Genomic DNA, 14,158 nt, shown 5'->3' on the forward strand with positions numbered 1-14,158 from the left:
CAAAATTACCACTTCCCCGGCCGAAAGAGTTAAGAAAGCATGCACAAAACTATCAGAACACCCCTGAAAACCCCCAGGTAATTAGCAAACGTAAAGACAAAAAACACAAAGTACGGAAAAACGGCGACAGGATTTCTTTCTGTTCCACAACTGCGAACACGGATGACGGAGTTGGCTTCATAGATTTTATTCCCTCACTAATCCAGCGCGCGCAGAGAGATCAAACATTCCGGCATTCCTAGACACGTTCTACCGCCCCCGTTGGCGCTTTTTCTTCGCTTGCTGCGTGTATGGGTGTGTGTGGGTATTTATTTCAGTGCAGTGGAAAGGAGCGGTCGAAAGGAAAAGGACTAAATATTGCTGCCACAATTGCAAGCAGGACCCCCTTTGCTGTAAAAGGTCCTGCAGTTTTCTTTTCTCTTTTTCGTTTTCTATTGTATGTTTGTTTTCCCTGTTTCAGTGCACGCGACGATTTAAGTAAACGCCAATTAAAGTTTTGTTTCTTTTGCTTTGCACTAGCTCTCTCTCTCTGTTTGTATTGTTTGCTCACCTTCTCACTCTTTGCTAGGAATTGCTATATCACACACACACACACGCGTTTCACATCCACACGTACACACACGCACACTCACACACATGCCTATATAGGTAATTCTACGGTTAATGCTGTGCCCTCTAGATCACACTACCACGAAACAGCAGTACGCGGATGGTGGATTACTACTGTTTTTTTTTTCATGAAGCGCTTACGGTCACATTGCACCCGGTACATGTTGGCCCAACAGTAAACCGCTCCACTGCTGACAATGTTACATTATGCTCGTAACTACGTGTATCATAAGCCAACCGCCCTACCACAAAAAAAGTATAATAGCTTAGCCTAAACTAAACCTAACGTTCCTCAAAAACATAAAGCTAAACAACGGATGCTCTGCTCGCTCGATACGGCGGCGTGCCTGATAAACCTTACCACCGCGCCTCCAGCTTTCCACCTGGCTCACCGCGTTGACCGATGCACTGGCGAGGTGTTGCCTATCCTGGGAGGTACATGATACCCTCCACTGGTTACTTAATAAGCGTGTTTCTCTGTTTTCCATCCTTCCCGCCCCTTACTGTGGCTGACCCCAGTGGGTGTAAACGGACGAGGGTTGTGCTAAGCTGGGTCCACCATTCGTTGAAGTTGCTACTGCTAAGGAAGACGACATTCCCCCGTCACCACTGACAGCATGCCCCGTCGTTGCACTTTGACCACCTTCTTCCATGCTCTCCAAGCCCGTCGACAGTACCGTGCCCGACTGCACCTGTCTTAGCTTGCAGTCCGGACAGAACCACTTGCCCTTCGGTGGCATAATGATGCCGACACACTCGAAGTGGAACCATTCGATCCGACAGTTGTCATCGTCGCAGGCAATCATCTCCGACACCTCGTCGTACGGCGCGCGACAGTAACAGTACACCGATTCACCCTCCTTCGGGGCGCGCCACCCGGCCGGCACGCGAATTTGATTCGGCCGGAACAGATCCGTCTGTATGCTGGGAAACGATCCGATCGGAGGAATTTTGGGCCGTGGCTCAGCGGCAGACAGGGTCGGCGCTTGGTACAGGGCGGACGATGCAACGCCCCCGGCAGCCGGTATGAGCGGGGCAGACAGGGGACCGGGCGTTCCCGGGGTACCGGTCGGTAGCACCATCGGCGAACCATGCAGGCTCAGCCCCATCGGCGGTGCCGATTTGGGTGTCTTCACTTTCGGTGTGCGGGGTGTCGCCGGTTTGCGGCGTCGGCTGTTGGCCGCCGGCTGCCTTACACCCTTGGGCGTAACGCTAGCGACGGTCGATTTTTTACCCAGCGAAAGCTTCAACTTTGGCAGCGGCGGATGGCTCGGGGTGGTGGGAGTGCTCGCATCGAACGACGGCATCATCACCGTCGGCGTCGCGAGCTGCTGGACGGTCGGGTACTGCTGCTCGGCAAAGGCGGCCGCTGCTGGAGGCACCGAGCCCAGCTCTTCCAGTGTCATACCGATGCCGGAGTTTCGCCGCGATGACACCGGCGTCAGGTGATCGATACTGCGCCGCTGGCCCGACGTCGCTTTGCTGCTGGCGCCAGCACCACCCGCCGTTTTGCTGGACTTTGTTGGGGGCGAGGGAAGATCCTCCTTGCTCCACACCAGGTTCGGTGGCGGGGTTGGCTTCATCAGCGAGAGGATCGATTTTTCCGGATTAGTTGACAGGGTTAAGCCGGATGGGAGTGGTAGCGAAGCGGCCGCACTCTCGTCATCGCTCGTGTAGCCGTAGAATTTGTTCGGCTTACGGCTGCGTTGCGATCGCTTGAGCGGTGCGTCCGATTCCGAACTATTGCCCGTGCTGAGACGAGGGGCACTGATTTTGCCCAGATCGTCGCCGGCGACGACGGCTGCTGGCAGGGCGGACTGGACGGGCAGTGCTGGTGGTACGGCCGGCATCTCCAACGGTGCCATCGCGGACGCCAGCTGCATTTGCTGGGGCTGGTTAGGGGTGTGCACGGAGGGTGCCGCCACTGCAGCTGGTCCCATCTCTGCGGAGCCGTGCGACGTAAAGCCAGCTAGATGCTGCTGATGATGCTGTTGCTCTCCTTGCGGCCAATGGTAAGGGATGTGCTGTGGTACGTACGGCACAACATCCATCGCCGGTACGGCGGACAGGGTGGCGTTGGTGACCGGCACCTGCTGTTCCACGAACGTGCTACCCGCCGGCGACATGAACCGCTTGGAGGACTTCCTCTCCCGTTTGCGCTTCTTCGGCTTCACTTTCTTCTTGCCCGGTGCCACCTCCTCCGGCGGCAGCGACGGTGTCGATGGGCGGCTGTTTTCCACCATGCCGTAGTTCATCGAGGCGCCCGTCTGCGCCAGCAGCTGGCGCCGTTTCTCTGCCAGCAGCTGGTTGGCCAGCTTCTGCGGATGCTCGTCGTAGAACTCTTCGTCCGTTTCCGACTCGTCCGTGTGCAAATCCGAATCCACGATCACGCTGTCCGGATCGACCGGTTCGGGCGGTGGCAGCTCCTCCACCTCTTCCGGTTCCGGCACCGGTTGGGCGACAGCCTCGGCAGCTGAAACGGTCGGTGAGGTAGCTTCAACCTCTTCCTTCTTAGGTTGATCCGTCCCTTTCTTGCTACCCTTTCGTGCGTCTTCGTTGTCGGAGCTGTCGGAATCGTCCGAGCTGGAGCTGGAGCTGTTGCTGGAGCTTGAGCTGCAACTACAGTTCGAGCCACATTCACAGCTTGAATCAGAATCGCTGCTGTCCTCGCTGTCGGACGATTGGTCGTCATTGCGCTTGCTCGAATTCTTGACAGCCGCCTCGGGCGTACGGCGACCCTCTCCCGCGTTCTCTTCCGCATCTCGTCCACCTTTCAGCAGGAGTGACTCTTGCTGTGGTTTGCTTTGCAGCTCTGCTTCCAGCTCCGCCTCGGACAAAATGGGCTTAAACATCATGCAGTAATCGTGGTCCGATTGTGACACATGCAGTATCGTTGTTTTCAGCATTCGCTCCACTAGCTCGTCCTCTAAACGCTGCTCCTCATCCGCCGACTGTTTCCGGCTGGCTGTCCGATGATTCGCCTGGTAGCGCTTGAAGTTGTTCCAGATGTTTGCAATCGGGTCCAGCGGTGCCGCCAGCTCTTGCGAAGCATTCTCACTCCGCTCCGCTTGGTCGTCTTCGTTTGCTGCACCCTCTTTCCGCTGCAGGCCTTCTTCCGGGGTTTGTTCGCGGTCGACAGCATCCTCGCCGTGCATAAGATTCACACCATCCACTTTAGACTCCATTGGATCGTCACGGAGAGCACCGGATTCCGTTTCGATACAGTCCCCAAATCGTCGCGAGTTGAAACTAGCGTTCGAGTTTTCGTTATCCGAATCGTCACTACTGTCACTCTCGGAAAGGTTTAACGCGGGCAAATTCATCAGATCAACCACAGACTTATCGTCGTCCCTTGCCTTCCGTTTCTTCTTTGACTTCTTTGCCGGTGTTGAGACGTCCATCGCTTCCACCGCAGCCGGTGCCGCTTCTGGTGCTTGCTCTTTCGCCGATTCTTCCTTTCTGTTCGAATCCTCAGAAAGCTGGTCCTTGCTATCTGCGGACCCACTGCCATCTTTGCCCTCCAACGGTTTTGCGCTGTCGGCATCCTCGGCTGACTCCTTTTTAATCGAGTCCTTGTCAGCAGATTCTTCCATCGGTAGATCTTTTCTATCACCAGCATCAGCGCTCTGTCCTTCGGCAGTTGTAGCGCCGTAACTCTTAGCAGCACTTTCCCCGGTGTCGTCCGTCAGTGGTTCAGTTTTAATTGTATCGGCTGCATTTGCTTCGTCTTCGTTCGTTTTTTTCGGGTCCGATCCTTCCTGTGTCGCATCATGAGCGTTTCCATCGTCAGCTGAGGCAGCTTCCGTATCCATGCTTGCAGTGAGCTGTTCCTTCTCCTTCTCCGCTTTCTCTAAATCATGCCTGTGCACGTGCTTCAGCAGCAGCTTTTTCGAAATGAACCGCTTTTCACAGCCATCTTCCGTGCACGGATACTTCGCCTCGCCATTGTGCAGGCGCCGGTGCACCTTCAGCGCTACCGAGCGATTAAACGTTGCCTGGCACACCTCGCACACGAACTGGGCCGGCGGTACGCAGAAGTGATACACGTGCGGCCACTTCTTCTGCAGACACCGTTTGCACAGCACTCCCTCGGTGCCGTGCTTCCAGAACAGATGCTTCAAGATGTCCGCCTTGTTGCGGTAGCCGATGCCGCACCGGTAGCACAAATGGTGCAGCTTGTGCTTCCACACGTGGTTCGAGAGCCTGCTCTGATCCACACACTCCTCCAGACAGACATCACAAGCGTAGTGGCGTTTGCGCAGGTGCACCATCAGCCGGAAGGCGGACGGTATGCCGTCCACGTTGCAGACGCAGCACCGGAACATGTAATCCAGCGCGGTCGTATGGTTGGACACGCCCGGGCACATGTGGCAGAGCAGCTCGCTGTAGCTGAAGAAGTTGCCCTTGCACATCAGACAGAGCAGTACCGACTTTTGATGCATCTTGCGGTTGTGCAGGTACAGCTCCTTGTGCACCACCGTGCTGAAGCGACACTGGAAACACTCAAACACCTTCACAAACGGTACCGCCGTCCGTTGCTCCGTCGTCCAGGAGTTGTCGAACGTTTCCACGTTCAGGTAGGCCTGCTCCGTCCCGAGCTCGTCGAGGGTGTTGAGAAACCGCTGCAAAATCGTCTCGGGAAGCAGCTCCTCGCCGGTGATGCTGTTCACCGTCGCCTGGAACCGATGCATCGCAATTATATGCAGCACGAGTTGCCGGCCATTGACGGCGATACGTCGGGCATGGTTACAGTACAGACAGAAGGGAACGGTCGCGCGCAGACAGATCCGTATGAACTCGCGTATTGGGATACGATCGAGCGGTTCGTCCAGCGTTAGCGTGAACACCTGAGCTTCACTGTCCGCTATTGCCATCGAATCTTTTTCGGGAGCTTCTTCCGCATTTTCCGGTTGCATACTGTCCATTGTCATAACTTCACCACCAGTTGCCGACAAATCAAACAGCATCTCGGCAGCGGCCAAGCGCTCCGATGCTTCTTCCTCTTCGAGCGTTTTGGCCACTTCCGCAACACCTTCACACTGCGGAGGCGGTTCGTTCTGTTCCGTTTCGGACGCCAATGGAGTGGGCACAGCGTCCATCGGTTCCGTTTTATCCTCCACATTTGCACTTGCCTCGATGGAAGCCGCGAGGGAGGTAGAACCATCCGATGGTCCGTCCGTGGGAGCAATTTCGTTTCCTTCCGCCACGGCGGATGCTTCATCAGCAGCAGCACCACCAATCTCTTCCAGCGATTGTTTTGCATCGGTCGACGCTCTGGTTGGTACATCGCGCCTTCGCTCGATCATGAGGCTTTCATCGATATCCATAGGGATTGGCTCCTGCAGTGCCGTATCTTCCGCCACTTCCACATTGTCCTGTTTTATTTGCTCTTGTTCTTCCGCTGCTTGATGTGTGTGGTCAGGTTTGTTCTCGTCAAATGCTTCCTGGTGCTCTTCTAGATGTTCACGATCTGTTTCGATTTTCTGCGCCAGTTCGCCGCCTTCAGCTTGCTCCATTTTAGCATGACTGTTCCGTTCGTTCTCTTCTGCTGTCGCCACCGTTTCTGCCGGTTCTTCGCCATCTTCCTTGACCTCTTCCTCTTCCTCTTCCTCTTCTTCGTCTTCTTCTTCCTCTTCCTCCTCTTCGTCCTCCTCCTCATCGTCACTTTCTGCGGACGATTCTTCGCTTTCCATCGGCGTCAGATACTGGATCGGTATTTTTACCTTTAACTTTGGCACTAGAGGAGTCACTGCTGGCGGTGGAGGAGGCGGTTCGTTCGCTTGCTGATCAACAACGCATGTCAATGAAGTGGACTCACTAGGTTCGTGCGCTGGTGGAGTCGTTGCATTGATGACGGGTGGAACGAATTCCTTCTGATGCGTTAGTTCACCGTTCATCACTGGTGTAGGGTACTGCAAATGACCGTAGCTTTCTGCTATAGGTTGAGCAAATGCGCCATCCACATCACCAATGCCTGGATGAAGAGCGCCTTCGTAACTGTTTCCAATTGGAGCATGTAACTCTGCGCTTTTAACGTCCTTCAAGAGTTGCGTCTCTAGGATAGAGCTGCCAATAAACGGTTGCTGGTGCTGCTGTTGCTCCTGTTGATGATGACTGTGTTGCATTTGGGGTTGTTTCTTCTTGCTCGATGATTTACTACCGACTCCCTTTGATGGCGTTCCTCCCTTCGGTGTACCGAGCGTCTGGTTGGTACTACTGAACCCACTCTCCAGCACATTTCCGTTCAGTTTTACGCCAGCAGCCGCTGCATCATTGCCAGCCAGAGGTCCATTAGCGTAGCCGGTACCACCGGGCAAGGACTTTTTCGGTGCTTTCTTTTTGCCACCCGCCAGCGTACCGTTCACACCATCGCACCGATGTTTGCCCTGCTTCAGCTGGCCACAGCTACCACACGTTTCGAGATAGTTCGCACAATCATGGGCCCGGAGCTGTTCCTCCCTTTTCTGCACATCGTTCACGTTGCTTTCGAACATGTGCTCGCAGCGGGAGCACATCAAATAGAACGGTTGCTGCTGGACAGTGTGCTGCACATCGGCCACCGCCCGATCGGCATCGTCGTAGTGGCACTGCCTCAGATACTCTTCCAAACTTCCGTGATGCTTCTTCAGCACGCCGTGCTTCGTGCCAAGATGGCTTACCAACCGTTCCGCCGACGGGAAGATGCCCAAGCAGTAGAGACAAATGTGCTTACGATGGACCTCCCGCATGTGCAGGAACAAGTTCCAATTCTCGTAGTGCGTACCACACGGCGAACAGAGGAACACCTTCTTTTTGTCCTTCTTCTTCTCGGGCGGCGGCGGTGGTGGTGGTGGCTGCTGCATCGCTGGAACTTGTGGAGGGTTTCCCATCGACTCCAGACGCATGTGACTGCTGTCGGGATGACTGTGAAGCGCAGACAGCTGCGAAGCGTTTGGAAGCGTCGGCGGCGGCTGCTGTTGGTGCTGCTGAGCGTATTCGTTCGGTTTGCTAAGCTTGGACAAATGCATATAGCTAGCCGTTAGCGGAGAGGTAAGGTCGCCCAGGGCAGGGCCATTGCCGCCAGCAGCTCCCGGTTTAGCTTGATTTCGTTTCCTTCGTTCCGCCGGCCGCTTACTATTGCTTGCCTTCGATTGGTTCCCCTTCGGTTGAGCAGCCAGCTGCGCGGCATCGATGAAATGTTGCAATCTTTCCGCAGCAGCACCGGGCAGCGTAGAATGGGCAGCTAGGGCGGCATTGTGGGTTTGTGGCGTCGGAAGCCCAACCGTTGCTCCATAGTTGGCTAAACTCGTGTTCGCAAACCCGTGCAAACTGTGCATGTTGTTGTGGAGCGCATCGGACACACCGGGATACAACTGTTGCTGCTGCAGTAGGTGCATTTGTTGGTATGGGAACATGGTCGGGTTCATCTGATGCGCAGCCGGTAGTGTCGCATGGCTGTTGGTGTTTTTCTTCCTATAGCGACGCTGCTTCTCCGCAATCACCAGGCGATTATCCTCGTCCATGGTGTCCGACGACTCGTCCTGCGCTGGTGGAGCCAGCAGCGGCACGGATTTGCCCAACTGTCCGATGCTACTTAAGTGTTTCGATATCAGCGTGTTTTTCAAAATGTTTCCGGTCGCCATACTTGCTCCATCATTGTTCCAGGGGGTGAGATTTTGCATCACAGGTCGATGTTCCGCCGGTTGATGTAGCGAGGCGGGTAGAGGGGCGGGCTCTAGCAATGGTTGGATTTGCGGTGGCTCGCAAGCCGTTGTGCCCTGCTGTGAGTAGTTCATGACCGGTACCTGATTGTAGTCGATCTTGATCAGGCCTTTGTTTTCGTTCAACAGCAGGCCCTTCTTCAAAATGTTGCTGAAATCGACCGGCTGCAAAGGTTGTGCAGGTTGCAGGACACCCGTTGCTTTACCCGCCGATGGCGTCTCCTCGCTCCTATTTGGAGTGGCGACGGTTGATGACCGTTTCAACGATATCGACAACTTTAGGCCCTCGCTTCGAGTAATCTTTGCCTCATCGTCCCGATTGCCCGGTCTTTCTTCTTCCGAATCTGCCGACTCGTCCACTTCCATCGCTGTGCTGTCCCTGGAACTATCCTCCGAGGAATCCTGCTCGGAATGATGTCCCTGTCGGTCGGATTCCGGCACCTGGGTAACCGCTGAGCCGGGCGCTTCGCTTACAACCGACCGTCCGGCTATTGGTGTTGATTGTTTGGCGGGCGACACTTGTTCCTCGCTTGGTTCAGCCTCATCGCCGGAACTATCGCTTTCCGAGGATGACGAGGACGAAGAGGACGACGACGAAGAACTGTCCGAAGAGCTGGAGCTGTTACTGCTGCTACTGCTATTACCGTCCGCCGGCTCGGCTGGTTCATTCTGCTCGTGGTGGACGAGCGCGAACGATTTACCTTCGCCGTCTTCTTCGCCAACGTCTTCCAGCTCTTTTGGTATGCGTGGCGTTAGCGGTCGATCCATTAGCTGCTCAGCGGAGGCATCGATCGAGAGCGACGACTTGCCGGAATCGATTGAATGGTTCAGGTTGTTTTCCTCGCCGCTCTTACCATCCGTGAGGTTAACGTCCGTTTGTTCAGCCTGTTCACTATCCATCACACGCTCCAAAACCGAATCGTCAGCTGCTGGTGCCTTTTGAGTAACTTGCTCACATTCGCTCATCTCACGCATTTCTTCATCTATTCGCTGCGGCGAGCAACTATCTTTCACTGCAACACGTTCTGTGGCTACGTCCGATGAAACGGGGGGCTGATGATGATCATCGAACTTCATTTGCTTTAACTGAATTTCACCACTAGACATCCTTCTCTTCCGCTCTTCGTTTTCTCCCTCCAAAGGTGTGTCCGATGCACGGCGCTTTAGCGAATTCGTGGCGGCGGTTAAGTGCGGCGCCATGCTTTCCTTCATGCCCTCCGTATCTGACCAACTAACGGGCTGTAGTTCTGGTTCCTTGCGATCAGTTTCGCTCTCTTTCTTCTCTTCCTGTTCACTGTCCACTGAGGAATCGTTTCCAGCCGCTTCCGGAATTGTGGTTGAGCTCACACCGTTGATAAATGTATCTGCAATGGGCAACAAAAGTAAAATTAGCGAAACTCATTTTACCGAAACCATTCCTTTAGCGTTATCTACTCACCTTGCACATCTGTGCTTGCGCGTTCTGGGGTTAAAATATTTACAACTTTACTACTGCATGTGCTTTGCCGGTCGTCCTCCGATGGATGGTTGCTCCTCTCTGGTTGGCCGCCCAAAGGCGACGCAGATCTGCTTCGTTCACCCTGGTGGGCTGTTTGTTTCTTCTCCGGCGTGACGTTACTATGGTTACCGTCATCGGCAGCAGCACTGCTCTCAGGATCGGAAAGCGATTTTTCAATAACGTTTGGCTCCGACTCTGTCGCAGCTGCCGACGCGGCTGCTTCTGCCTTTACACCTATGGTAGCTGTGCCATCTGCTTCTGAAGCGTCAGACATTTCCACATTACTCGTATCTACACTTTCATTACTTTCTTGACTACTTTTCGTTGCTTGTGAAATGTGTGCCTGTGACGAAGAGGTCGTCTCCGTATTTAAGCACGATTCTCCAGCCTCGTCGCCGGATACTTCTTTTGCAGCCGTTTCCTCAGGCGGGCTGTCATCTTTTGCTAGCTGATCCTCTGCCGCTGCATGACTCCATCCGCAGGGCTCTGTCGGCTCGGTCGCACCACCAACGTCAGCATCCATATCTTCCTGCACCGCTTCACCCCATTCGGCAGTGCTTTTTATCTCACTGGAAATCTTTTCCTCACTAACCTCCGGAGGGCAATCGTCTTTCTGCGTCGAAGTTGACTCCTTTGCGGAGGTATCAAGTACCAGTTCATCCTGCTCGGTCGCGACACTTTGCTCAACGTCCATGTCTGTTCGGGCGGCGTCAGGCGAATCCGACTGAACAACATGCGTATCGACGGCCGACTCCACACCTTCGACTGTTTCAGAACATTCCTCTTCGGCGCCATTGACTGCGACGATGCTTTCCTCCTTCTGCTGTTGGTCTGCATCGCCACTCCCGTCTGCAGCAGCTTCCAATGCCTTCTGGCCGGTGGCGTGTGCCATTTCTCCCGCGCTCGTGGATGCATCATGACATTCCTCGAATGGTTTTTGCTTCCCTGGACTGGCATTTTCGCCTGCAGCCGGCGGTGGTGCCGTTTCCGTGCCGTCCGCGTCTGTGGCATTCTGCTCGGGCGGTTGGCACGATTGCGACGCAAGCGATTCGCTATCTTCTTCCATTTCGCCGCCCTCTGTATCGATTGTAGCTGATAGCGGAATATCGCCGGCGACCTCCGGCTTTGTGAAGCAATCGGGCTGCGTACTGGGCTCCGTCGTCGTTGGCGTATTTTTATCAGCTGAGGTAATAGTGGCTTCGGATCCATGCTCATCGTCCATACTTTTTAAACCCCTGGGATAAGGAAAACAATACAAACGCATTAGGTCAACCGTACCAATACCAAACAAATATGCAGTTTTATAACAAAACAAGCACCATGCTCTGCCTCTTGGAGAGTAAATCAAGTGTAATGAATGTTCGAGCGTTCAATTCACGCGCTGCATGGAATTGTGCCAAATGGAACGTCACAAAAATGTGTGGACAAAGCGTAAAAGTTATCGTTACTGATTATCACACAACTTTCATCTGCCACTCATACTTGTGTGTGTACCACCGCACATCCCCAATGCAAGCTCGTTAGCACCAAGATGCCAGGGGACAAAGAAAGTGTGAAGCGCGCTCACTCAAGAGGGCATCGGGTGTTTTTTTTTTCTTTATTGGCTCTTGGTCTTGTCTTGCTAGAAACGAAATTACACGCAAATGTGGAATAAAAAAAGCCCAGTTTCGTCTGTACTCTCACGACAGTACTCCTGCGTGAGTCATCAGGGTACACTTACCTCACTGAGGAATAGTGGTTTTAATTGCTGTTTGCCGCCTGTAAGCACACATGTACAAGCGGGGGTCGTCTAACGTGCTTGGTGGTGGCTTTACCGGTACCGAGCGCTGTTGGTGGGTTGCCTTGGTCGCAACGAATGTTGCATCGGTTTGTTTGTATCCTGTCGCGGGTACTGTTTATCGTGTACGGTGGGAGTACCTTGGTGCTAATGGAGCAGAATATTGTACACGGTAACGAGAACGGCCACTGCTACGATGAAGTTATTACTATCCTTCCACAACCCATTGACAGGTTGTTGCTGGTCAAGGAATAGACTGCGCCGGGAGATAGGTGTGTGCTGATGTAATTGCCCTACAATGTTGCACGGTTACACTGTTCACGATCGCCTTAGCACTCTTCCCGAGAAGCTTTTTTTAGTAAATACTGAAATTGAGAGGAAAAAACATGACACCATCATCACTTTAAATCCACAAAAAAAGCAACGGCGCACATGTGCTTCCAGTTGAATGACGAGCGAATGATCATTTCTTTATGTTCTCTTTGCTATGCGCATCGTGTCCCAAGCGAATCGAAACAGCAGTAAAAAAACACTTCCTCGTTGTGCTTACAAATCCATTCAAACGCACACAAACACACATACACGCACAGTGCACAGGACGGGACGGATCGCCCACACTGCCGCAATAGAATACGCCGCCAACTATTTTTGCCACAAATCGCTTCAGACACCACACACGCGCGCGCGTATGTTTTTGACACAATGTGGTAGCGCGCACCGTGTGGGACCACACACAACACAACACGTGGGTTGAAGGGGAAGCGAAGGGGAAAGGGACATTGTCGGCAAAGAAGCAAACACCCTTCATTCAATATTTAAAGCAGAGGGAAGGTAAACACAACCGCACAGCCCCCGTATACACGCTTAGCCATTACAAAGCAACACCACACCACTACACTGACACGCACACGCTCATCCCGCTCACTCACCCAACCATGACTTGCTTTGATCCGGCATCGGGCCTCAACTGCACTGCAAGCATTGAACAGGGACAGCGCTGTGCGTACGTGTGTGTGCGTTTGTGTTGGTAAGCGTATGCGGTAGAGCGAGCGGGAGGTAATGCGACAGGGTGGGGGTAGGAAAAAAAGCGCGCGCGTTCAATATTTCATGCTCCGGGTGAGTTGAGCCCGAGGAGCAGTACGATATTACATGCCAAAAACTTATTTTTCACAGGACGACGCTCGAGATGCACCACATGGAGTGTCCTTCCCGTACACTTTTAGACGGTGGTGCACATCCACGAGTGGAATCCACGTTTTGTGCGAAGTAGCACTCTCTTAGATCACGCCTCAAAAACACAGTTTCAACATTAGGACTTCTACATTAAGACGCAAAAGATAAAAACGTACACACAGCGCACAGGCAGTAAACGCGACGCAATTTCAACACAACATATATTTCACAATAGAAACAGTTGCGCTGTGCTTGGAGCAGCTGTGTGCGTTGTGCTCAGAGGCACACATCGTTTGCTTACTGCTACCGTCCGCCGCTCTACAGCTCGACATCACACGCCCGATTTTCTCGTTCGTCTCTCCTTCCAGCCAAAACGGGGCACACAAAAACGAACCCTCTTTCAAAACGCCCGGAGATTCTTAGCGCTGTTCAGGCGTAACAACACACCCGTCCCAGCCCGGGCCCGAACCAGACACACAGCGCACAGCCCCGCTCAGGGACGAATCGCTCGCATATGGACCCGACATCGTGCGAGACTGTCACACCCGATGACGATAGCGTGAACGGAAGACGGAAGCAGTAGCACCAGCAGCAGCACCAGGCAGCCGCACCGAGCCAAGCGAGATGATGCCGCACCATACACACACACACACACTCACACACACACACGGTCCGCAGCAAGGCGGGGGGATGAGCACAATGTGCGAAAAATTTAAACACTTTTTACACCCCCAAATCGTACCGTAATCGAGTGTACTGCACCACTTTCCGGTAGCACGTGTCGTACGCTTCCGTTTGGCGATAGTTTCAGCCGCGGTGGGCACCTTTTTACGGGTGCTTTTTCGATTTTTCCTCACAACACGTTTATCAAGCACAAGCGAAAACGTAATGGCGACCGTATTATTTTTCTTTCATCTGCGCTCCTCTCTCGCCGTTTGACGCATTCACTCTCTCGCTCGCTCTCTCACTTTCGGCTGCGTTGGACGTATTCCGCGGTGGCGGCCGAGAGGCGTTCTCGTTCGCTCCCTCTCATTCTCGCTCGCTTGCTCTTTCTCGTTCTCTCCTTCTTTCTCTCTGTGCGGTGTTACGGGGTTTGGTTCTATGCATCCGGCAGGGCATAGAACCTTAGCTTTGGGGCTTCTGTTTGTGCCTACGGAATGATTTGTGGCTTATTGCCATTATCGCTGTATTACAGATAGAAGTCTAGATGAAGACATTACAAAAGATTAGACGCTTTGAAGCAGCAAAATGTGGTCGCATTGACACAAGAAAAGAGCGTATCATTCTAGCATCTTGCTTGGGGTTGCTAGGGCGAAAGGGTAGCGGCTCGTGGGCCTTATCGATTCGCATTCGATGCTTCGTACAGGTTTCGGTAATTTTCTGTCTTGCAATAGGCCGCAT

General features: G+C 53.6%; 1 protein-coding gene across 1 annotated transcript; it reads right to left on the minus strand.

The window, feature by feature from the left end:
* Positions 1–171: 171 nt before the first annotated feature.
* LOC120905041 lies at positions 172–13,686 on the minus strand. The gene is made up of 4 exons (XM_040315678.1): positions 13,500–13,686; positions 11,528–11,949; positions 9,748–11,042; positions 172–9,673 (listed from the first exon to the last, which is right to left on the minus strand). Exons 3-4 carry the CDS (start codon positions 11,027–11,029, stop codon positions 1,110–1,112), a joined length of 9,846 nt encoding a protein of 3,281 aa, XP_040171612.1. The 5' UTR covers positions 11,030–11,042; positions 11,528–11,949; positions 13,500–13,686; the 3' UTR covers positions 172–1,109.
* Between the last annotated feature and the right edge of the window lie 472 nt (positions 13,687–14,158).

The sequence above is a fragment of the Anopheles arabiensis genome, chromosome 3, assembly GCF_016920715.1.
Source record: "Anopheles arabiensis isolate DONGOLA chromosome 3, AaraD3, whole genome shotgun sequence".
Taxonomy (NCBI): domain Eukaryota; kingdom Metazoa; phylum Arthropoda; class Insecta; order Diptera; family Culicidae; genus Anopheles; species Anopheles arabiensis.